This window comes from Thunnus maccoyii, chromosome 12, assembly GCF_910596095.1.
Source record: "Thunnus maccoyii chromosome 12, fThuMac1.1, whole genome shotgun sequence".
In the NCBI taxonomy this organism is placed as follows: domain Eukaryota; kingdom Metazoa; phylum Chordata; class Actinopteri; order Scombriformes; family Scombridae; genus Thunnus; species Thunnus maccoyii.
Window position 1 is genome coordinate 2406864 of NC_056544.1, and position 26005 is coordinate 2432868.

A 26005-nucleotide genomic window follows, 5' to 3' on the forward strand; every position below is an offset into this window, starting at 1 on the left:
TTTAGGTGTCTTTTGCCTTTAACGACTAATTAAAGACACTAAAATATTTAGATGTTAACACCACACGTCATAGCGAGAGTTCTATCAATAAAACTGACAGCATTGCAGACAGTTATTGGAGGCACCCTCTCTTGGTTTACATATGTAACCGCTGCTGCAAAAATTACTCAGTTGAGTTTGATGATGTCATATCGAACATTTCAAGATCTGCCAACACTTAATATTTACTAATTGGTTACAAATTACCATCAGGGGCACAAAAATTTTGCATCACTGCAATTTTTTTTTAAATTTATTGGGGTATTTACTAAGACTGCAGATGTAAATGAGTTCAGCTGCAGTTCATATGATTTGCATTAAGTACTGCTAAATTAGATCTAATACCAGGCCCTTTTAAGGCGTGTTGATGTCTGGAAAGTAATAAAGTGCAAAAGAAAGTGTTGTATGCTGGCTGTTGAACTTTGAATATTGTGCATTCATCCCACAAAAAGGAGAATTAATATTAAATTATTAAATGAATTATTAAATAGCCTGATATCAGCTCAACAGAAAGGTCGGTGATTTAATGAATTTTGCTAAAATTCTATACTCCTTTGACTACATAAGTTCTGTAAATGGATAAAAAAAAAAAAATCAGCCTACTTAATTACTGGCTGCTACAATCACATCACACTGGACCAGAGCTGCTAGAAGGCATTAAAAGTCAACAAAATAAGGAGGCCACTGAGAGAAACAGAAAGGTAACGTTGCATGAATAATGGTTATTTTATTGTTTCTCTTTTGTTTTGTGTCATAGTGCTAAGCAGAGAGTAAAGTAACTTTAAAATGCATCTTTTAATTTGTGTTTCTCTCCCTATATCTGCTATAGTCTCTCTCCCTCTGTGTGTGTCCACTAAAACATGCTAATCTTACACCTGTTTTTTCCCAGATGCTGGTTTCCTCCTTTAGTCAGTCTAAGGTGATAAATCAGGTGCTGAAGATATGGATATGAATTTCAGTGGTTCTACTTTTCTTCTAAGCAACCAGCGTTAAACCTCAGTGCGGTCGGCCATTCAGTAAATATGGAAAAATGCAATTTGACTGTTTTGTGCATAAAAATGGGCCACAAATCCTTAATAAATATCCCCCAAAGTCTGAAAAGGCACCTGAGAAAGTTTATTCAAAGGTTTTGCAATCGTTATCTGATGTGCAGAACTAGCAAACAATAGCCCTTATTTTGATTTCAGTGGGCAACTAATCTATTATTCTAATTAAACTGGTACAGTGCCCGTTCAAAACCTGCCTGTTCAGAACAGGCTGATATCCACCTAGAGAGAACACTGCCCATCCCCTAAACACCTCACACACAGGCTGTCAGTAGATGCTACAATTTACCGATGCTCCTTAAATGCCTCACATGCGGGATATCTGGAGACTACAATTTTGAGTTGAGCTGAAGATTGGATGAACTGTAGCCATTGCCAACCAGGGTAGTTACTGCAATGGAAAACACATATGTTTTGCTTTTGTGTGGCTCATTGGTCTATGAGGTATGATTTTTACTTTGAGTGTGAGGGTTAGTGATGATTTAAATATCCCCTCCAGACATGCTTTTAAAAATATACCTCTTTACCTTAGATTTACAGTGTGCACAGAGAAACTTTCCCTCTTCAGCAGATGTTTCAAACTCTGCATATACTGTACCTCATTTGAGTGTGAATTCAGTGTTTAGCAAGTATGAAACAGTATTGTGTTGAAACTGTGGTACCTTCATTGTCTCTTGATGCCACAGAAATGAATTGTCCAGGTAAATAACCTCCAGCAGGTTACTTTGAATTTAAAAGTAAGTTTACTTTGAATTCCAGTGTGGAATAAAAATGTGTTAAATATAAAAAATATGGGAGCTTGTTAAAAGCCTAAAATCTTATCTAAGTCTAAAAACAGAGGGCCGGACATTGACTTTTTTTTTTTTTTTCAGTGCGATGTTTTACGAGGATGTGTAGCCTACCGCCTGCACACAAGAAGTCAGGTCCACTCTGCTGTCTGAATCCAGTGATCCAAGAGTCTTGGTGGAAACTACAACATTAATTTCACTAACAATCCATGTGGAAATTCTTATAACTTCAGCCAATTCATGAAAGAGTCCAACATTCATGAAGAGTTGTGCTGTTTGTTTCCATTGTTCTCACCTTTGGCTTGTTTGAAATAAAAAAAGGCACAACCCCACCACTTTGATGTGCTGGAGATGATGATGATGAAGCTGATAGACTCTGTTTCTTTAAAGGGTATTGGTAGTTGGTTTGTATGTCATAATCTAAACAGTTTGTTTCTCATGCTTCCATCTTACAAGAGTAGGACTAGTTGTCACTTATTTAAATATGTGTAAAATATGAAAAAGAAGAAAAGAAGTTTTTATAAGCACTCAAAGTCAGCAAAATATGCAGTCTATTAGGGATCCTTCACCTGTCTCATTTCTAATCTTTCATTTTGTCCAGTGTTTATCCCTCTGAACTCATTACAGGGAGCAAATCCTCTTAGAGAAGAAGAATACCTTAACATAATGGTGGAGACAATGAGGAGAGGGCATGGATGTATTATAACAGGGCACAGCCAGTTTTTCCAGTGGTCACTCGCGGTATTGCAGCCCAAATAGCATTTTCCCCATAGACCACCATTGTAAGAGACGTCTGTAAAACTGTTGACAGGACACTTACAACTGCAGACAAGGTCAATTATGACTCTTTCTATTATGAACTTTTGATCCATGGAGGTTTTGAATTTTTAAAACTTTACTAAGAAAAGTGATTTAAAAAACTGTGACATCACCACAGTGTAAAGTCTATGGGCCAAGTGGGAACTCGTGGACAGGGCCAGCAGGTGAAAACCACTGCACATATGCAGTGGGCCGCACAACACGGACACAGACCTGGAAGCTAGAAACTTTTTTTTGGCATATGCGCCTGCTGAGCAATTTTTTATTGTTTTAATTTATTGTTTTAATGTTTTAATTATTAGACTGAATGGGCATGTCGGTCTGGTATCCAGCTCTTATAATACATCCATTGGAGAGGGTAGAAAACAATCTCAGTATAATGAAGTTTCAAATAGTCTAGCTCTGGAGAAATTAAGTGTCTCCTGACAGACCTGATTTTTGTCTGGTGAAGACCACAGCGACATGATTAAAAAAGGGGCAGAGCTTAAACCTCTCCTGGATCGATAAAATTCAATCGCGTTTCACTTGGCTGACACATAGACTTGTAGGGTTAAGTGAGGGGAAAGGGAAAAGGAAAAGGGCTGATTGGCAGCGAGGGAGCCAGGAAGGATTTAACTGATTGGCATCTTGCCACAGACAGAAGAGAGGAACAGCGAGAGTGGAGAGGGAAGGTGTGTAGTGGATTCAGGGATTAGTTTCTGTTAAAGCTGCACTCTGCTACTTTTCACATGACAATAGGAGGTGACAAAAAAATTGATATTTTAATAGCCTGTGTCTGTAACATGTCTGCTCATGTCTAAATAATTCCCCAATTGCCTGGAATTGACTTGTCAGTGATGTTGGGAATGTTTTCTTTGTCAGTGATGTTGGGAATGTTTTCTTTGCATATGTCATGTGGATGAGGCCAGGAGAATAACAAAAGAAAAGAACAAGATCTGGTGGCTCTGTTATGCTTTTGGGGGCATTTTGCTGGCATGTTTTGGGTCCACTTGTCTCCTTAGAGGGAAGGATCACTGCAAATCAATACAAAGTTGTTCTGAGAGATCACCTTTATCCTATGATGAAATATTTCTATCCTGATGGGAGTGGTCTCTTCCAGGATGACAATGGCCCAATTCACAGGGCGTGAGGGGTCACTGAATGGTTTGATGAGTATGAAAATGATGTGAATCATATACTATGGCCTTCATAGTCATCAGATGTCAACCCAGTTGAACACCTATGGGAGATTTTGGACTGACATGTTAGACAGCACTCTCCACCACCATCATCAACACCAAATGATGGAATATCTTTATGAAGAACAGTGTTCATCCCTCCAGAAGCTGTAGAATCAATGCCAAGGCTGAGGAAACCATTCTTCTAAAAGATATTCCCCTGTTCGGAGGTGGCGGGTTGGGTAGCTGGTTTGATCCTAACTTGCAAAAAGTGGACTGGGGACTTAACAGGTTAGGACACCTCAGGACACATAGGAGTCATTTCCTGACTTAAGAAAGTTTATAAATTGCTTTTACTGCTTTTCCTAGTTATAAAAGTAGTAGAAGAAAACTGAGAATTTCTGTCCAGTTAGGACTGTTTTTCTACATTGAGACACTTGATAAATACAGGTCCTGATACTGGGCTGTTTCAGACACATTTTGTAGCACCCTGGTGCAAAAGAAAGTGTTCTCTGCTACTGAACCTGGAATAATACTTATAGAATGGTAATTCATCCATCAATAGGAAGGCTGTATTTAGGGGACATATTTCATAAAAGCCCAAAGTTGAATTATAAGTTATGAAAAATAAATGTGAGAGTTTTGGTGGTTATCAAAACTCAGTAGACTACTACTGATTCTGCTTCAATCATATCAGAGACATCATCACTGCATAAACAGGCGTGAACATCAGTCCAGTGTGTGCCCACACTCTTTCATCATGAAAAGCAGTCTGATGTATCCTGGACGATGCTGTCTTCTTGTCACTCATGTCCAGAACATATGACTAAGGACCTGAAAAATGTGCCCTTTCATGCCTTTAATGATTCACAAGTCAAGTTAAATGAGGGGCAGATATTATAAAAAAACATAGAGAAGACTCACCTAAACGTGTAAGATTCACATAACATTCAAATAAAGCTCTTAACCACTGAATCACAAACCCTGCCTGTACACCTCGGCAGTCTCCCTGCTCACTGAATTGCTTTCAACAGTGACTAATGTTCCCTTTTCAACTATGAATCATTTTACAAATAACAAGTTCCTCAAGAGTTCAGCACACTTGAAAAAGCTTCATGTCCTCATTCTGTAAGTCTCTTGAATTTTTTTCAATAAAGTGTTCCAGGGACAAAATGCATCAGGTATCTTCTCAGTGATGTAAGTCTGTCTTTATGTGGTGGCTTGAGAGAGAGGATAGCTGCACCAAAAATTAGCTCCTGAATACGTCTTGAGCTTGGACCTAAAAAGTGGGTCATTTTGCAAAATAACCTTCAAGTAATCTTCAGAAAAGCCTCTCAACAAGAGGTAACAACATCAATCCACAAGAGCAGAAGAGGGAATATCATCTTTGGATATATTTCTTTAAATCAACTAGCTATCTAGCTATATCTTCAAGATATCTGAAGCTAATATCAGGCTTCAAATTCAAATGAGTCAAATCAAGTAGATATCTTTCAACATTGCAGTCTTTTTAGTGCCAAAGTCCTTCTTTTTATTACTATACTTCCACCACAGCTCAACAGGGAAACACTGTCTGAGGAAACACAAAGAGGGAATTTGATGCTAAAAAGACTGTAAATGTGGCAGATATCCACTTGATATGACTAACTCAGACTGCTGAAGCCTCATATAAGCTTCACATCATCTTTTAAATGACTGAGTGGACACACTGTGGATTTTGGCCTCCATCACTTACATTGAAAGCACATTTGAAGGATCTTTTAGTAGCCAGTATGAACAGGAGGAATGATTACAGCGAGGAAAACTGTTCATATGAACACCTGACTGTTATTTTAAGACACACTTGAAAAATTGTTGACATACCCTTTAATGCTCCAGGAATGTATGTACAGTGTTTTGTAGACCAATTTGGTCAAATATTTCATAATGGTGAGCCAACTTCTGTTTAATGTTCAATAACTGTCTCTTTGTTTTTAAGCAGGGGACAGGGACACAATGTCAGCACTGAGGGCCATGAATTTATGGCTTATCTCATTTCTAAAATAAGAGACCTAGCTGGCAAAGTTTCGTGCTCAAAAAGTAGCTGCCGTGTCTGTTCTGATTTAGAGGACAGTCTGAAATAAAAGCCTCCGCAGCCCTCTGATGCTAAACTGTCTGATGTGATGTGACGTGTATTGTGCTTTCCAGTGTGCATGGTTTCTCTCCGGGTGTGTATGTGAGTGTGATAGGAGGTGGTATCCATCTAGACGAAGCATTTAACAGAGTTTAAGTTTCGTCAAGTCCTCGGATGACTTCTTTTGGAGGAGCTCTACTCTAAGATCTGATTTCCTGTTGAAACCTTTATGAGGAGTTAAAACCAGGCTGACTTAGTGAAACTGGATGCTGTGGTTCACCAGGAGCAAGTGTCATGTTCAAGTTTACCCTTGAAGTGAAAGAAATGCAAGACTTCAGTTTTCCATTGGGGACGAATGAATAACTTAGCAAAAAACAAGAAAATCCAAGAAAATGGAATAATAAAACAGGCCTTGAAAATTTTTCCTTTCTTTTCCCATTCCTCTCTGTCTTCTCTCTTCCAATCCTTTGTTCCTTCTGCATCTTTCTACACCTTCCTTAATTTTTTTTCTCTTTCCTGTTCCTCCAATATATACCATAGATGTTCCATCATCAGGGGGGTTTCAACGGCTGACGCTGCAAAAAGAAGGCTATTTTGTGTGCATGAGGGTGTGTTTGAATGCTTTAGTGTGTAGAGCATTATCTTGTCTAATCGCTTGGGTCAATGGAAGGTTAAGAGGCAGAATGATTGGGATCACAGCCACATCAGCACATTCCACCCACACTTGGATCACTGACAGCACATCACATGAAAAATGCTGGTGTTTGCAAAACTTGCCTTTGCTTTTTTTTGTTTTTTGTTTTGTTATTCATTGTATCATGGGATATTACAGATAGGATTGCTAAAAATCTAAAGGTATACTGCTCTTTTTTAATATTTAACATACAGTATTGTTGGGCCTGATACTCAAGTATAGTAAGATACAACAAGGAAGGACACCAAGTCAAACAAAAGGAGTCCAAAACGGACTCCATCTCCCAGCATGCTTTGCTCAGTTCGCACCTTGGTGTGAAATCATCTCTCATTAGCAGAGACACACCAACACCACCGGCAGTCATGGTAACGCAGCTGTGATGTCACCGCACCTTTAAGAAGCGGCTGCGTGAATTGAAGATCGTCTGTCCATTGTAACTTCGCCCAGAGGAAGCTTTGCTTTCTCTGTGAGCCAGTTTACTAAAGGTTACCTCCTTTGGTAAAGGAGCACGTTTACTTTTTCCCCACCGACTGGAAGACACTCCCTTGCTGGACAAGCTGAGACTTCCCCTGTGTTCGCCCGAACACAATCACCTGATCCAAGAGATACTGTTGTTGCAACACAGTGCTCTAAATTTGCCTGCAGAGGGGAGAAAGGACCTCCTCATCTTTAACTGAGTTGACTCCGCTGTTATCTCTACAATGCCTGCCAAGGATTAGCTGCCGTCAAACGTGCCAATAGAGTGAGAGGAAAGCCCCTTCAGCATCTGAGCCGGACCCGAAAGGTGGACTGAAACATACATTATACTTGCTTTCTGAAGTGACCAACTAAGAGGTGTCTGGGCAGAGACCGTGTTATATTGTGTGTTGTTAGCTTTTAGCTTTTTAAGTTTTATTGCTTGTGTTTTTCAGCTTTAGTGCTGTTGTTTGTTGTGTGAATTGATGGAGCACCAAGTCCCTTTGTTCTGTTAACCCTTACCTTGTTTAGTTGTGTTCACCACGCTATACAGTCTGATGTGTTTGTGCCACCATGAGTGAGAAAGTAAGTTGCTTGTCAATCAGAAATCAGACAACATGCTTTATAGACTGCTGTCCATATGCTCTGTGGACAAAGCAACCGCTCCCCCCCCCCCCCCCACCCAGTCACTTTCCCTCCTCTTTCTTTCCCTCTCTTGCTACTAACCCACACAGAGTGTAAGAGTGCACATATGCTGTAAATTTGAGATTTCAAAGTGTATGTATGTGTTAAAAGCTCATAATGACTGAATGTACCTTTTTCAAGACTACAACTCCCTCTTGACTTTGGCCATTAGAGACGATGTCAAACATGTTGCCTTCATCTCCTGGAACAATGGAATAATCCACCTCTGCGTTGTTGCCAGCGTCTAGATCGTGGGCTCGAATCCGACCCACTGCCGAACCCACTGACGCCGACTCTGGCACCCGGAGGTGAAAAATACCTGAGAGAGTGACAGAAGTAAAAGGAGAGAAAATTAAATACAGTTTAAAAAAGAAAGTGCAGAATGATTTGACTCAATCCATCCTAACAGATAAACCAATCAAGCATTCATTCATCATTCTACATCAACCATCAGACAGCATTGTTCAAAGTTCCACTCACTCTTGGCGAAGCGCGGTGGGTTGTCATTGACATCACTGAGGGTGATGTTGATGGTGGTGGTAGAGGCTAGGCCTCCCAGCTGACCTCCCATGTCTTTGGCCTGGACGAGAACCTGGTACTCCTCTTTCACCTCGCGGTCCATGTTGGCTAGAGCTGTCCTGATCACTCCTGCAGGGGGAGAGGGGGAGGGGTGGAGAGGGATGGTTTGTGATATTTAGATTTCTACAGACAGACAGATATAGACTCTGGATCTAGCCTTCATTAGGCAAGCATAGCAGTACTTTACCAGCTGAAGCCTTCTATTATTGCTCATATGACTAATTAGTACCTCTCTGTGTTAGGAGCCTTTAATCAGCACTAGGGATATGCAGAGAGCCCAGCATTTGTATTTGTATCTATAGCCTATTTGTTGAGGCAGCAAAATCATTTATACTTGTATTTGTAGTCTAATAAAAGTGGAAAAAGGCGTAAACATCCAGTTTTTGTTTTTATTACACTTTTAATTTTAGGATATTAAAGTGTTAAAGTAAGTGTTTATGAATATACTATCTTATGAAGGAGGTCCCCACACCAGGTCTCCCAGATCATAGATGAGTGCACGGACTACTGAGCTAAACCAAGTGTATTCCCATTGTGCAGACAGACCTCTACTTATTTATACACCCATGACACAGAGACAGCACAGTGTGTAACGTGTAGAGAACTTCAAAGGTGATTCTTGCTTTGCACTTTTAATTTACTGCATATTTTTTATAACCTAACTTTGTGGAAAGGAGAAAGGGAACAGGTTATCGTGAGTCCCTTTGGAGCCATTTGCACGTGTCAATAGCTCAGATTTATCTCTGGGGAACACCCCCAACTCAGGGACTGATGTCCAGATAAGGAAATGTGCGTCATGTAGCGGGTGGATGTGACTCCTCTCCTTGAGACCTGCTGATAGACGTAGCAGCGGAGCAGAAGAGAGAGACTGAGATAGCGATGTAACCGACCTGCATGCTGATATTTGACATGTTTTATTTTTTCTTCCCGAAAACAAATAATTTTTAAAATATTTGTACGAAATCAATGTATTGTTATGTATTTGTATTCAGGCACACACCTTATCAGGACTGAACTAGCATGGAGTTTGAAAATCCACTAACACACTGGAGCTGGGTTGCACCAACAAGGATTCATTTTTAAACCCAGTTAAACCATGGTTTAACTTTAAGTTATGTTGCACCAAACTTTAAGACTAGCTTAAAATCAAGAAGGATTCATTTTAAACCCCTCTCTAAATGACAGTTGATTTTTTACACTAAACCTAGATTAAATTTAATTCTGTTGCACCAAAACTTTAAACTCCAATTTAAAATGTGATCTAGCATTAACTTTAAACTAGCACTTGAGGAGGTTTAACTTTTACAATAGCTGCCTTAATTTTAATTCTGGATTTACTCATTTTAAACCTAGTTTTGCTTTGCTAAACTCTGATTAGAACTAATCTTAGATTAAATTCATTTTTGTTAGTGCAACCCAGTCTAGAGGAAAGAGCAGAACTGAATCAGGCAGACACACAGCCACAAATTCAGCACACCAAGAAACACAACTAAAAACATTTTCTACTTATTCAAGTAGAGTAGTTTCCCTCATTTGATAGAGCACCTTCCTTCTATTGAAGGGGAAACGTTAATCAGTCTCAAAATGATAAATTAACAATAATTTATTTTCAAAACATTGACTTCTGTCTTCCCGGGAGGAGGAGAGAAGAGGGATATTCATTCAGTCTCTTCTTCTTGACTTAATGTCCAGTTAAAAAACCAAAGGGTTATTCATGCTCTTAGGCGAGTTGTTCATTTAATCAGCCATCTGGCTTTCAAAGAGTTTTGACACAGTGTCTGATTCAGGTCCGTGTCATGCTGTCAGACCCCCACTTGGGTGGAAGAAGTGAAGAGGGGGTCAGTTCACTCTCCTCCATGTCTTAAAAAGAATTCAAGGTTTTGATGCAGTTGAAGTCGAGGGGTCTTCTTCAGGGTTTAGATACAGGAGTAACAATCTCTATCAAAATTCAAGATCAAAGTCCTGTGCTGACACTTGTTAATTCCATTCACTGAAGAGGGCTGCTGGAAATTGTCGAAAGGGCCCGAAAAATCTAGTAAGTGAACCTTGAGTTTAGAGTATTTTATCACAGACAGAAAAGATCTGTGTGAATTATATTTTCATATTGAAGTCAGGGTGTCTGGGCTCGACCTTAGAGAGAGAGGGTGAGCAGCTCAGGCATGTGGAAGCAGCTCAGAGTAGAACTGCTGCTCCATTGTGTTGAAATGTGGTTTGCCTCCAAGATATCCCCTTGTGGAGGTATTTTTGGCACATCCACATGGGAAGAGACCCTGAAGCAGGCTCAGAACTCGCTGGAGGGATTCTATATGTATCACATCTGACCTGGGAATGCCCAAGAGGAGGTGGAGGATGTGGCAAGCGAGAGGGCTGTCTAGGCTACCTTTATGTTACATACCTAAAGCTTTGTTCAAGAATTGCTTTGCACTGGCAAAGTGATGTTTTCCTGTGGCTATTGTTAGTTTCATCACAGAATTGCATCAAAACACACCACACAAAAAAAACAACAACCCAAAAATGGCTTTTATTGATGTCATGCTTGTCTGATAAACTTAGATTTTTCAGAACTTATAAACAGGAACACCAAGGTTCAAGAAGTCACAGACTTTTCCAGTGACTTATTTCTCTCTCTCTTATCTCTTATTTGTTCCCAACTTTAAAAGGCAACTGGTCATAGTTGTTTATGGCTTCCAAAACTCTTCTGCCAGTTTGACATTTTCACCAGAACAAAATAAAATCTTTGATGTATACCTTAATATTTGGTGAGGTCTTTCCTCACAGTGAAAGAGTCTGGATGGTGATGCATACTCTGCCTCAGAGGAAAAATGAAACATGACACCCCATGTTCAAAGTGATTACTGCTCAGTTGAGATGTCTGTTAGAGGACTGCAAAATCTTTAAGTCCCTTTTAGTGCTGGCTTTATCATTCAGGTGCCGGACTGAAGAGAAACTCACTCCCAGAACCACTCACTGTGTCATGACTGGTTTAATTTCACACTTTTTAGGAGGGAGTGGAGACAGCTGGGAATGTGAGTTGTGGGTTCACTCAAAAGTCACAGATCTGTTATACAATAGTAAGAATAACTTTTGGTTTGTTATAGAAGTTGTAATGTGCTGTCCTCTCACCTGTCTTGGGGTCCACAGAGAAGTATGGTTGGCCATGAAGAATGCTGTAGACGATTCGTGCGCTGTTGCCATATGTGGGGTCATCTGCATCAGTGGCAGTCACCTGTGTCACATAGGTTCCTGGACAAACACACACACACTCACAGGTTATGTAATTATAATTATATAACCTGTAAATATAATTATTTTTTTCTCTTCTCAGCAAAACAATGCATCCTTGTTAAAGTGTTGTGTCTAAAATGCCTGAGTACTGAACATAATGTGCCATTCAGACTTGTTTTGCCATTTTTTAACTTCTTCCACTCCCCCTCTCCTTACCATAGACCCATGTTAGTCTTTTTTGGGGGAAGTGGTGGGGGTGGGGGGTGAAAGCTAAGAACCTGAATATTAGTTCAAGATGCAGCTCAGCACTGTGGGTCAAGTTTTTCTAGTTGTAAATCTGTGATAAACATTGTGTTTTGAAAGTTTAGAGTGTACAAGAGCTTAGAACATTAAGATGGAAGTATATAATGGCCATCCCCATGCACGATTGTGCCTTAGTATTGTTGGGCCTCAAACCACGAGGTCACACAGAGTGATATCTATGATAATTATGAATTATTGCTAATAACCAAACGCACTACTGCCCGTCCCAACATTATCTTCACTCTAGCTTTAAAACTGAGCCTGCTTCTGCCTCTGAACAACAGTAATGTTGGCTGAGGGCGCCAGCGTCCTTGTGGAATTTATGAAGTTAAATGGTATTCTCTGGATTATTCTAGTTGTTCTGTTTTTTTTTTTTTTTTTTGCTTTTTACTATTGTTTTACTACTCTAGCAAAATAGTATTGCACTTCCATAAAGCTGGGGGATTTATGACAGACAGATAGTATAGAAGAACAGTCAAAATCAAAACAGCAGAGGTCGATATATCCTGACTTTTAGATCTTAGTGTAGGCCAAGCAAAAACAAGGCATCCTACAGCTCCCATAATGCAGCTTGATAGGGTCTTTCATTAGACCCTCCTTGCATTTGTAAATGCTCTCATTTTTCAAAGTACACACCACCAGTTTATGATTCCCAGTTAAAAATGTGAAATCTCCAAAACCAAGCTAAGAAAACCCTGATGACATAATCAGGGCAATCTCTCCTTAAAACTGGCTTTAAGATATCTGTTGCATAATGCTGAGGTGTCCACATGGGTTAGATGTCAGCTGGTGTTTAATGCCAACACTGCTTTAGAGACAATCTGATTATTTGCCATGTGTTGCAGATGGTTCAAGGATGAATGAGCAATAAATACAAACTCACAACAAAGAATTAACATCAAATCTAACTTGAAATAATAAAAGTCACTTCCTTTGTCCTCTGGGAAACCTGAACTAACAGTACACGCATATATTACACTTACATTAACACACACTAAAGGTAAGGATGTATGGGTTTTCAGTTGATTGAGGTCAGATGTGTCAAGGTTACTCAGTAAGACACTGGAAGTAGTGTTTACATGTGTTAGCATTTTATTGTCATGGCAACATCTGCACCATCTCCACTCCATCCTCTTCTTGTTGTGTTCCCTATTCTGTTGTGTTAATCTCTAGTGGTTACTATTATATCCCGTGTAGAAGATTCAAATAGCCCTGTAATGCAACATATGAACTACCATTCAACTGAATTCAGACAGAACAAAAAAAAATAATACATGGCCCACTATTTACACAGAATGCCCTCTTTATTTAGTGTTAAATAGTGACTGCATGAATAGATTTAGAATAACTTGTATTTTCCTGACAAAATGATCTCTTGCAACACCTGCAAAAGGGTGTGACTTTGCTTTGTACTCCACAGTAGATGAAGGTACACAGAAATGTCGCATTCTTCATGATTCATGAGGTTTGAATACATTTTTTTTAACATACATTACATTTATTTCCTGAAACTCTTAACAAATCATTGCCAATACCAAATATGCAAATAAAGACAAGAGAAAAGAAATATCAAGATGACTATTACTGCTGTGTCACACTTCACACCACACAGGCACACATATCGCCAGTCCCCACCGAGAAATGTCACAATCATTAGCTGCAAGCACAAGCCAGCAGGAGTGGACAGTGTTGCTGTGGGTCCAGTGATATACATTCTATTTTATGTCAGTAGGCAGTAAATTTGCTCAAATAGGATCAATTAAAAGCAGTGAAAGTCTGGCAACTGTTTTTTCTGGACATGGTTGCAGTCCTAGGCACTGATAAATTCTGAAAATTCCAATAAATAAGTATACATGGATTGATTTATTATAAATAAATAAATGGTCTCAAATTGCCACCACTGACATAAAAATATATATATAAATAAATATAAAAATATATAAATAAAGATAAGACGGGTTTTATTTTCCATCTCATGTCACATTAATTATGTTAATTATGGCATTTTATACCTGTTTTTATGTTAATTTTATGCCTATTTTTATGAATGTACTTTCTTTATTGTAAAGCACTTTGAGCTGCATTCTTGTATGAAAGATGCATATAAATAAAGTCTGTTATTATCATTATTATTATTATTATTATTGTTATTAAATTTTGTATAGATATTCATGGTCCCCAGACGCTTAATTCTTGAAAAGCTTGACAACTACTGTATAGGATGGATTTATGTCATTTAATATTGATGGAGTCATGAAGTTTGGTATCAAATTTTTAATAACTGAGACAATGAGCTTCCTAGCTACTGTGGCCAGCTGTAGTGACAGTGTTTGCTACAGGTCTGAAACAGTAAGGGGGCATCTCTACAAAGTTTCAAAGTGAATAGCTAGTATGCTCGTAGGACTCAACATCAAAATGAATGTCAAATGTGATTTATAGTATCATAGGTTATCCTACATGTAAATGTAACACAGAGGCATCACAAATCCAAAGTCAAAGCATCAACCGTCATTGACTTTCATTTGAAAGTAGAAGATGTCTGATGTTTTTGATTATATATCTGTTTATTTTAGGTGAAGGTTAAATGCTTTTACCTGCATGGTAATTAAGAGAAGACCAACTAGCACCTGCAAAAATGATCTATCCTGAGTAATCTATTCTTAGGAAATAGCACAGAGCTCTGCAGACAAAATTCAACTGCATATATTCTGGTAAATATAATTGGCCTTGACACAAACAAAATAGGTGAATATGTGCAGTATGAAGCACTGATTCCAAGCATATCAAAAACTCTTTGAAAAGTCTGTTACTCCACAGAAAATAGTGCAGCTACAATGTTTGAAAGGGAAAAAAAAATGTCAGCACCTATTCTTAGCAATCAACTTCTCACGGATAGGATTATGTTTTTATCATATGGATACTTGTGCTGTTTGCTACCATAGCTAATCCGCTATACAGTTTGTTGCTGTATTTCACTGCAACACAGACATACTGGGGTCAAGCTTGTGTTCTCTCAGAGTACTTCGGGCCTCAGCTGAAGCATTAACAGCTTAAGGTCTAAAGACCTTGACAGTTAAATTACCTCTCAGTAATGGTATTTAGCAGACAGATGGGCCACTAAGTCTGGCTTAGTGCACTGTGTGTGTGTGTGTGTGTGTGTGTGCGCTGACAAATACAACTTAATATGTCCAAGCACACAGCAAAGTGAATCTTAATAACCAAGCTGAGCCAAAAAAGCTTAGTAAATAAAATTTTGTTTATGAATTTCAATTAATGTTCCATTTAGTCCGACAAACAGTAAACACATGACAAATCATTTTACTAGCTCCTCTCACTTTTAAACACGTGTTTGGAGGAAAAATTGTTGCAGGGAAACATTTCTTTACACAACTACTACATTTATTTATACTCTTTATACAACAAAATGTATTCTAAAAATGAATAATGTCTCAAATATTCTTCTTTTTGATAGGTTTTTCATTTTTTCCTGCCACATGATGTCAAGATATCATTTAAACCAGCTGTCCCAACACATGTCAAAGCAGGATCTCAACAAATACTGGCCAGATGACATTTACTTTGAAACAGATATTCATGTTCCAAGGGATAAAATCTAATGTTTTTGTTGACTTCACCATTCATCTAACACCAACACTTTAGTAAACAAACATATAATGCTAACTGATTTCCATGACATGTTCTGAGAATTCCCAGAAGATAATTCTCAGGTCAAATTTTCAACTTTGTACAAGATACAGTACATACAAGAAATTTCCATTAAATTTCCATAAAATTAAGTTGTGAAATGGGAGGGGCTGCTCGTTCTCGAAGTGTTTTTCCCCATTCTGTATTCCCATTCCGATTTATTTCTTTAAAGGACATTGTCAATAAACTCAGGACTCTTCTGGATAATGTAACAATCCTATAGGTTTATATTATCACCACCAGTTTCAATTATTTCAACTTTGTTTTTGAGAAATCAGGTTCTGTCCTTCATTTTGGAGGACGGCTAAGAATACGTCAATACCCATGAGCCTCAGCTGCTGTTGTTATAGAGAAGAAACCATGGGTGTGAATCATAGCATAATGAATTCAAAGCATGTTGTTGCTGAAGTTGAAGTTGCTGAAAAATAGCCATAGTTATATATATATTCATGGCCCTCAGGGGATGAATGCTGATGTTTTCAGTGACTCTCTGATCTTTCCTTTAGCTCAGCCAGGCCTTTCGTTTTTGAATTTTCAACTTTCAAGAAATATCAAAATATAACGAGCTAACATCTGTAAACTATTGACCCCATTTCCACCTGGTATCAACATGTGATCAATATGCAAATTAGACAAATGGAGCTGTCAGACTTATCAACAAACATGATGGCTCTAAGTTCAGGTGAAGTGATGTTGCTGAATGTATTTTTTTCTGAACAGAGGAAGGACTTGTCTGTAACTTTTTGATGGCTGGATTTTTTTTGATCACACGGTACAGGTGTCATTTACAACTCCCTGAGATCTGATCATAATGTGAGCCAAACCAAATCCAGATGTGGTCCGGCCGATGCATAATGATAAAGAGTTACACTCCTTGTCCAGATTGTGCTTTCTCATCTGCAGGATGGGCCATGTTGACGTGTTGACATCCTTCTGTCCTTCAGCAGCTGTTCCTGCTGTGGGTGCTGCTAGTCATGTATCTATTGTTGTTGTTGTTGTTGTTGTTGCTGTTGCTGTTCTGCTTCTCTGTGTCCCCCCCTCCAACCTCTTCTCTCTCTCTCAACCCAACCAGTCAGGGCAGATGGCTGCCTACACAGAGCCGGGTTCTGCTTGAGGTTTCTTCCTGTTAAAGGGGAGTTTTTCCTTACCGCTGTAGCTAAGTGCTTGCTCATGGGGGAATGTTGGGTCTCCCTCTCTGTAAATTAAAGAGTATGGTCTAGACCTGCTCCGCGTGAAAAGTGTCCTGAGATGACTTTTGTTGTGATTTGATGCTATATAAATAAATTGAATTGTATTGAATAAGATATCGAGATAGAGATCACATGTCAATACCAGGTGGATATGGGGTATTACAAAGATTATTTATGCTCCTTAGCAGAACCCTTTTTCATTTTCAAAACCTATTAGTTCTCTGTGAATTCTAGTTTAAAATCATAATTTATCATTATTTAATCATCATTTATTTTTTCAAGATTGGGGTCGATTCACAATTCTTGCAAAATGCAGGATGAAATGAGATATGTTTTAAGACACCATGTGCAAAAGTTGAACAAGAATAATAAATGAGCTGCACCACCTGCGTGTCACTGTTAAAACTGTACAAAATACAGGTTGTCCCACGCAGCTACTGACTCTCAGCACCAGATGCTTCAGACATCCAGTTTATTAATCAGTTTCAGCACGGAGCAAGGTCTGTTCACTAATTCATCTGCTCCTGCTATTTGAGTTTCTTGACAAAACATCAGCCTGATATCTGCAGACTGCTGGCGAGATACCACTCTACTCTGACTGAACAAAGTTGAGTCTGCACACTGTTCAGTCAAATCCCTGTGCTTTTGTAACTCTCATAACCAGAGATAAGTCTTTTTTCAGTTCCCCATCACTTACCTTTTAAGTGCATTATGAAGGGGTCTTCTAATGGTCAGTATGAACAGGAGGAATGATTGTGGCACCTGTTTCAGTATTCATTTGAGCACCTGACTGTTGTGTTAAGACAGAGTTGAAACGTCTTTTAATGAATTAAGAACTATCAGCAATCAATTATTACTTTGTGGCTTATGTACATTGACCTCTTTCTACTGATATTCTCCATTGAAATGGCATTTCCGGAATGACAAAACCAAACAAGTTCATATATAATGCTTGATGGATTCTAGTGTTGTCCATTTCAGTTTTGATTATGATATCTAATAGGGATGTGCAGAAAGCTCAGTATTTGTATTTGTATCTGTATTTGTTGAGGCAGCAAAATTATTTGTATTTGTATTTGTATTCAAATAAAAGTGGAAAGAGGCTTAAAAATCCTGTTTTGTTTTTATTATGCTTTTAATTTTAGAAAATTAAAGTGTTACAATAAGTGTTCATAAATAAACTACCTTATGAAGGAGGTCCCCACACTGGGTCTTGAACTGGAGTCTCCCAGATCATAAACAACTGCACTGACTACTGAGCTAAAACTTTACTCATCGCCTCATTGCAGACAGACCTCTAACTAACATTTTTTTTTTTTTTAATATTTGTATGAAACAAATATTTGTAAAAAACCCATTATTTGTACTTTGCCGAATAATGTTTTTGTATTCGGGCACACCCCTAGTATCTAATACCCACACTGTGATTATATATAGAATGTAAAGGTATGTATATTAAGGGAGGCTTCATGTAAGCACAGTGAGAACTCTGGTCCTCTTGTCTCCTGTTTTACCTGTTGGAGACATCTCAGGAACACTGGCGCTGTAGGGTCCATCTAGAAACCGAGGTTCATTGTCATTGATGTCTTGCACCTTGATGATGAACTCAGACTCTGGCTCCAGAGGAAGACCTGTGTCGATGTCCACAGCCTGGGCTTTCAATGTGTAGTAGGACTTTTCCTCCCTACAACACACCAAGGATTACATAATGTACACATAAAATGCACTGTTTTAAATATTTACAAGCAACACAAACAACATGATGATTACTAAGTCAGGCTTTAGGATATCTGTTACATGATATGTAGGTGTCAGTATGGGTTAGATGACAGCTTGTGTTAATGCCAACACACACAGCTTTAGAGAAAATCTGATTATTTGCCCTGTGTTACAGATGGGACACGTAATCCAGGATGAATGAGCAATAAATACAAACTAAAGACAAAGAATCAACATCAAATTTTACAACTTAAACTCTCCAACTCAGGAAAACCTGAATTAATTATACTCACACATATTACACTTGCATTAACATACACACTAAAGCTAATGATTTATGGGTTTTCAGTGGATTAGGGTCAAAGGTGTCAAGATTAGTCAGTAGGACACTGGAAGTTGAGACTATGTGTGTTAGCATCTTATCGTCATGGGAACACCATCTCCACTCCTTCCTATTCTACCTTTGACTGTGTGTTCACACAGAATGTGAAGTGAAATTTAGATGGGGCAATTGCATACAAAGTCAGTGCAAAGACATGAGTAGAAGCTAATTTGTGCAGGCCAGTGTAAATCGACACGAATAAGCAACTGTGTGAGTCGAAAAGTTTGCGTGTATCACATGGCTGCAAGAACTGGAGTCTCTGGTGAGTTCTGAGTTCAGTCAGAGGTTGAACTGAACACAAACACACAGACACTCTCCCTTAGACACAGTCGGTGCCTTCCACTGCTAGCAAGCTTACAGCTAATGTACAGCTGGTATTTTGGCTGTTTGGGGTGAATAAACACAAATGGACCAGTGGTCAAATATGCATGAATGACGTGAGGTGAAAATTTGCTTTATGTTGTCTGAACACACCTTGACTCTGTCCATCTCTGTGGCTGTGTATGACACTATTCACTATTACCTATGTTATTATTATTATCAATATAGGGAATTCAAATGGTCCTGCAATGCTGCATAAAACACTATACATCCATGGTGACTAAGAGCTAACTAACATCATGTAGACAAAAAAAATCCATTGAATTTAATTTAATTTTCTGTAAATTTTGCTGCTTTAAATGCTGATGTATTTGTATTTGTATCTGTATTTGTTGAGGCAGAAAAATTATTTGTATCTGTGTTTTTGTTTTTATTGCACTTTAAATTTTAGAAAATTATTATGATTACTGAGCTAAAACTTAACTCATCGCCTCATTGCAGCCAGACCTATCTATTTGTACACCCATAACACAGAGACAGCACACCGTGTAACATGTAGGGAGGAACTTCAAAGGCGATTATTACTTTGCACTTTTCATTTATTGCCCATTTTTTACAACCTAACTTTGTGGACAGGAGAAGGGGAACAACAGTTCATGGAGAGTCTTTAAGAGCAATTTGCTTGTGTCAGTAGCTCAACTTTATCTCTGGGGAACACCCCCAACAAATATTTTTTTAAAATATTTGTATGACACAAATGTTCGTATAAAACCCACTATTTGTGCTTTGCCGAATAATGTATTTGTATTCGGGCACACACCTAGTGTCCACACATTTAGGCACTTTTCACTGGTGTTCAAACTGTTAAAATGACCCATGTGTACAATTTCCAGCTTCTTTGTCTGTTACTGTCTGACATAATATCATCACAACAGGTAAGAAGAGGTGGCCGGCTTGTTCAATAGAGCATGTGACTTTGACACCAGATACTTTGATTCATTTTACATTTTGTCAGTTAACATTATTTATATATCTTTTTATATATGTTTTCCTGATCATAACCATGACTGTGATCTAGAGCTAAATCTTAACCATATAGTTGCCTCAACTTAACCAAACCATAGAAGATTGAGATTAGAAAAAAGGCGTTGGAACAATCCTTTTGGAAGACACTGATCAGGGAGCTATTTGGTCATTTAGATATGACTATGTGTTGTGAGTTTCCTGCCTGCATTCCTCCCTGGTGACAACTTGTCATCTGCCTTCACCTGCTTCCCATTAGCTCATTGTTTTAGCTAATTGGCTTGCTAACTTGCAAATCATACAACAGCTGTCCACAGGAATCATATCAACTGACATTAACATTCACAACTAGCCATGTTAGCTTTGTCGTACCAGCTGGTGAAATAACTTGATAATGGTGTAACTTAGTCACAGTTAGGTGTAGAACATACTTGCTCATTATTAAGCTAAAACCTGCATTACTGTGGTTAAAAGGATACAAAAAGTGAGCAAAGATGGGCAACTACAAAAAAATAATTCAGTGTTTGTTTAGATGTATAAGGCTTTTAATGCTTTAAATATGACTCCTGTTGCTTCAGTGGACTGTTAATGGGCATTCAGACTGTATTCTGCATTGTTGGGGGCATGTTTACATCAGGCACTGGTGAGATGATGAAATAAAGTCCAGGAATTGAATAATGGATCTAAGATTTTGAAGTCTTATCAGATGCCAACACTGTACACAATTTTATAATACTGTAAGACAGAATTTTACAACTCTGGAAATTATCACACAACAATCTTGAGGTAAATTATGCCTTTACATTACAAGGGCATCTACCATGATTTTGTGATTGCTCAGAGTATTTGATTGGCCAGTGCAGTGTGTTGCTGGATGACATGCAGCAAAAGTTAGAGGGTTTTTTTTTGTTTTGTTTTGTTTTTTTGCTGGATGGTGCAGATGGCTATGCTAGCATGAATGGCAGTTCTGTACTGGACCAATTTTAAATCTTCATTTACTCCCATTACATCCAAGCCTAAATTCTGTACACTGATGACTAAGAGTGCTTGAATATGAATACCCTACTGTATATCATTCACACTGAAATGTCTTTTTTCTTCCTTAATCAATGTTCTAAAAGAATCCTCATAGCTGGAAGGCTGCTGGTAGGAGCTGTTAGCACTGTAGGATATAGATTCTATTTGTTAACAAAGCAAAGTAACAGCTATTCTAATGTTGACGCAGATAGTGCAAAACTAGACATTCTGGTTTAACTTAAACTATAAATGTATACTTTGACATGCAGTCATTGTATCGGAAAATGTAATAAATAGGGTGCATCACGGATACTGTAATTCCTTTATCAGTCCCTTCAGTGAGTCATATTTCAGCATTGTAGACCAATCTGAGGTTATAGTTGCCAGTAATTTTTCTATTTCTCTATCAGAAGCCACAGAATGCACTTTTAGACATTATTACAAGATTATTGATGAGTACTGACCTGTCAAGGCCCACCAATGCATGTATATCACCAGTAATTTGATCAATGGTGAAGATGGACCCAGCTCCTTCTCCTGACAGAGTGTACTTCACAGCACTGTCTCCATGGTCCATGTCTGAGTGGAGCTGCAGGAAGAAAATACACACAAAGTGGCACAGAACATTAAGTTACATAGCTCATAGATTTCATGTTTGCTGCAGCAATCAGTCACAATAAATCTTGATTCATCGCAGGTCAGCGTCAGTAATAATGTGTAAACCACTTAAAGCTCTAGTCACTGAAAAAAAGGTTAAATATGCAGATATAAATAATTACCATATGTTATGGTGTTGGTGCACACATGATGTATGCAGAGAAAAGAACTAAAAATATATACTTTTATGAGAAAACACTGATTTGATATGATCATCTATAGTAAAATAATAATTATAACAATTAATATTTTTAAATAAGTATGTTTTTCTCATGGACAGTGTGTGAATATGAAAAATAATTAATGCAGCATTTCTTGTCTATAATAAAGCCTCTTAAAACATGGCTGATAAGGCTGATAATTAATGAACACCTACAATGAATGAGTTAGTAGCTTTTAGATGAATGAGAGATCTAAGAGAGGAAACTAGAGTAGAACTCTTTCACAATCAGTGATATGTTAATCAACTTCCCTTCATAGTGAATAATGTAATTTAGCAATATTTACATATTATGACTCATGTGCTTTTCTTTTTTTTTTTTTAATCGAGGCAGAAAACCATTTTTATGGTATATTTCATAACCTAGTCAAAGAAGGACGCCTTTAGTACAATTTTCTAGTTTTAGTGTCACATTCTTTTTAACCTTTAGCCAGACTCCTGAATATTAACATGGAGGGGGTTTTTTGTTTGTTTGTTTGTTTGTTTTATATGTTTGTTTGTTTGTTTTTGATAGTATATCTTCAAGCAGAGCTGAGTCCATACTAGGGGTGTGCCCGAATACAAATACATTATTTGGCAAAGCACAAATAGTGGGTTTTATACGAATATTTGTTTCATGCAAATATTTTAAAAATTATTTGTTGGGGGTATTCCTCAGAGATAAAGCTGAGCTACTGACACAAGCAAAGTGCTCCCAAGGGACTCTCCATGACCTGTTGTTCCCCTTCTCCTTTCCACAAAGTTAGGTTGTAAAAAATAGGCAATGATGAAAAGTTCATAGCAATAATTGCCTTTGAAGTTCCTCCTTACACATTACACAGTGTGCTGTCGCTGTGTTTTGGGTTTATAAATAGGTAGAGGTCTGTCTGCATGAGGTGATGAGTAAAGATTTAGTTCAGTAATCAGCGCAGTTGTGTTTTCTAAAATTAAAAGTGTCATAAAAACAAAAACAGGATTTTTAAGCCTCTTTCCACTTTTATTCAAATACAAATACAGATACAAATAATTTTGCTGCCTCAACAAATACAGATACAAATACAAATACTGGGCTCTCTGCACATCCCTAGTCCATACTATTATAAAAGTACTCCAGTTACTTTGTATTGTAAGTTTGGGCACCAGAGACATTAAGAGGAATGGTCAAAATTGGAGCAGCGGAGGCCAACATATCCTGATTTTTAGTCTCTAGTATGAGTCAAGCTCCAAAAACCCTAGATCCTACACTTACCACAATACAACATGATATACCTTCTGGTTCAACTGAATGCCTTTCGTTTTAAGTGACATCCTCTCATACAATAACTGAAATGCCATCCTAGAAAATTATTTTTTTTCGATAGTAATTGTGAACACTTTCCAATAGTTTATATAAAACAATTTTACAATACTATATGAGAGCATTTTAACTGTGTATATGAACACTCGTTACTAGTATGTGTGACAGTTTTTCAATAGTTTTAATGAGAGCGTTTCAGTTGTGTATGTAAAAGCATTTCACTTTTATGTGTGTGTAGTTTTCAGTATAGTATGTGAATAAGTTTGGTTTCATATGTGTATGTTAGAGGTCCAAGTACATAAACATAATATCCCTAACAGCCTCTCATAGTCTGCATCATATTTGCAAAATTTCAAAGTGAAGATTTAATGACAGCTCAGATGTGTTCTGTCTTGTAGTGCCTGCGTCTTTCCTGAGAGGTATTACAGTAATAATACTGACTATATAAATCAATGTGCCCTTACCACAGCAAGCTGCTGAATCCTCAAATGCAGAGTAAAAATCATGAGCAGGTCAGCACTCCAATTACATGATTTATTAATGTAATGTTCCAGGCTGACGTCCTTCCTCAGCATGCAAACCGGCCAATTCCATTTTCATCAATGTGTGTGCAGATGCTTCACATCCCTTCAGCACCTAACTTTATGCATCCCTCAGCTGTAGTAGTGAATAGACAGATGACGGGTTTCTGGTAGGTGTCGAAAACCAACTTTGCCCCTCCTATGTGATAACTTCAGCATCCCCGCTGAGCTGGAGACATTTCTAAAGGAGTTTCTCTCCATGTTGTGGTAAGTTTGCAAGATTTCAACTTGAGCTACAGTAACTGACATTCAGTCATCAGATGACCTAAAATAGTCACTGAAGCTGTCAAGATCTGAGAAGAGAAGTTTCCACATGCGAGGAGATTTGCACTTCATTTCATATCTGTGCAATGTTGGGAAAGTAAATATATACAAAATATGTACATATGTTGTAGATGATAAGACTGAGCACAGAGACAGAGCCCTTAAAGAAATGGAAGGATGATTTAAACCAGAGAGTCCATGGTTTCATATTTATACTAACATCTTACCCAGCTCATGTCCCTAATAGTCCCATCTAGACTAAACTGTTTCCAGGCTAAACAGTGCAATTTGTAGACTAAATAATAACATTCATAAAGTAAAAAACAACATATTTAGACTAAACAGTAAAATGTTTAGGCGAAATATTGCAATTACTATATCATAGAGTACACTTTCTGGACTACACAATGCCATTCCCCATGTAATGAACTAATTAAATGCCTACATCTACAAAAATACCATAACCAGACGCAGTAAGTTGATCAAAAACATTTTCATTTTCAGAGTGAGATGATGCTTCCCAACATTGAATTCATTATGTTTCTCCAAAAGGGGTCTAGACATTGCTATGAAAGTTAACAACTAACTGACCAAGACCCAGTGGGCTCGAAACACAGATGTGAAAGGACCTGAATATTGATGTAATTTAATGAAGATCCAGTGGAGCTGAAATGTCGGTGTGCAAGTTAATAAGGACCTGAGGAAGACTGACTGTGATCCAAACACACAATATAAAGGGGCTGAACATTACAGAGTCTCTGTAGAACTGCTGGTAAATCAAAGTGACACAGCCTGTCATTAGCTCATATTAATGATGAAATATTAATTGCTTAATATATATTTGAAAGGGGAAAGCATGTGCTTCGTACATGCAGCGGTGGGGTTCGGAGGACACAGTGAAAAGTTTGTTACAGATGGTTTTAGCTGCAGTTAGGTCAGCATGAGATTTGTCCTGTGCATGGAATGTATCCATTTCCAGGGCTGGCTGGCTTCTATATATACTTCTGCAGAAATCTCTTTACTGTTAAAGGAAGACTTAAGTTTGTATAGTCACCAGCCTGACAAAGAGCTTTGGTGAATATTGAAAATCATCTTGTTGCCTCAGCTTGACCAACCATTCAAACTCCAGGTTAATGTGCTGTAGACTATCCAGCTACCTTCAGTCCCATCAACTCATTTACAATTGAAAAAGAAACGTTCTTGTTAAAACACTCTGACATTTACGCTGAGTCATCTTCAACCAATTTGTTAAGGTATATACTCACCACTATTCTTTAACTTCATTGTGTTCCATCCCAAATAGTGACTAATTTGCTAGTATGTCACTATAGTGCTTTTACTATAGTGCTATGACATTCTTTTTTTAAAGAATGGAACTTGCATCATCCATCTACATCACTCTCACATTTTGAAAATGTAGCAAAATGCAAAACAAAAGAGCTTTTACCATAATGCTGGCACTTTATTTATTTTATTCAGAACTGGTGCTTACAATGTTTCCTAAGCCAGTATGATCTGGCTGCGATATAGCAGCAGTTGCATTGTAAGAATTTGGTCCCAAATCTCTGACATTGTCAGAATTTTGACACAGCTTTGGGTTGACAACCAAAGATTTTGCAGTGGTTTTCTCACACTTGTCAACTTTCAGACAAACCAAAAGCATCTAAAAAGCTAAGATGACAATAAAATCATAGAAGTGTAAAACATACATGCACACAATTTATTGCACAGTTGATTTGCACAATTG

The 26005-nt window shown here is 38.0% G+C and overlaps 1 protein-coding gene across 3 annotated transcripts in view; it reads right to left on the bottom strand.

The window, feature by feature from the left end:
* LOC121908968 (cadherin-12-like) overlaps nucleotides 1-26005 on the bottom strand; it is a 133161-nt gene that overhangs the window by 43929 nt on the left and 63227 nt on the right. For all 3 annotated transcript variants that reach the window (XM_042429300.1, XM_042429301.1, XM_042429302.1), the window contains exons 4-8: nucleotides 21725-21849; nucleotides 18313-18482; nucleotides 11499-11618; nucleotides 8277-8444; nucleotides 7928-8115 (exon numbers count right to left, since the gene is read on the bottom strand). In XM_042429300.1, coding sequence (XP_042285234.1) covers nucleotides 7928-8115; nucleotides 8277-8444; nucleotides 11499-11618; nucleotides 18313-18482; nucleotides 21725-21849 — 771 coding nt within the window. The remainder of the gene's footprint in view (nucleotides 1-7927; nucleotides 8116-8276; nucleotides 8445-11498; nucleotides 11619-18312; nucleotides 18483-21724; nucleotides 21850-26005) is intronic.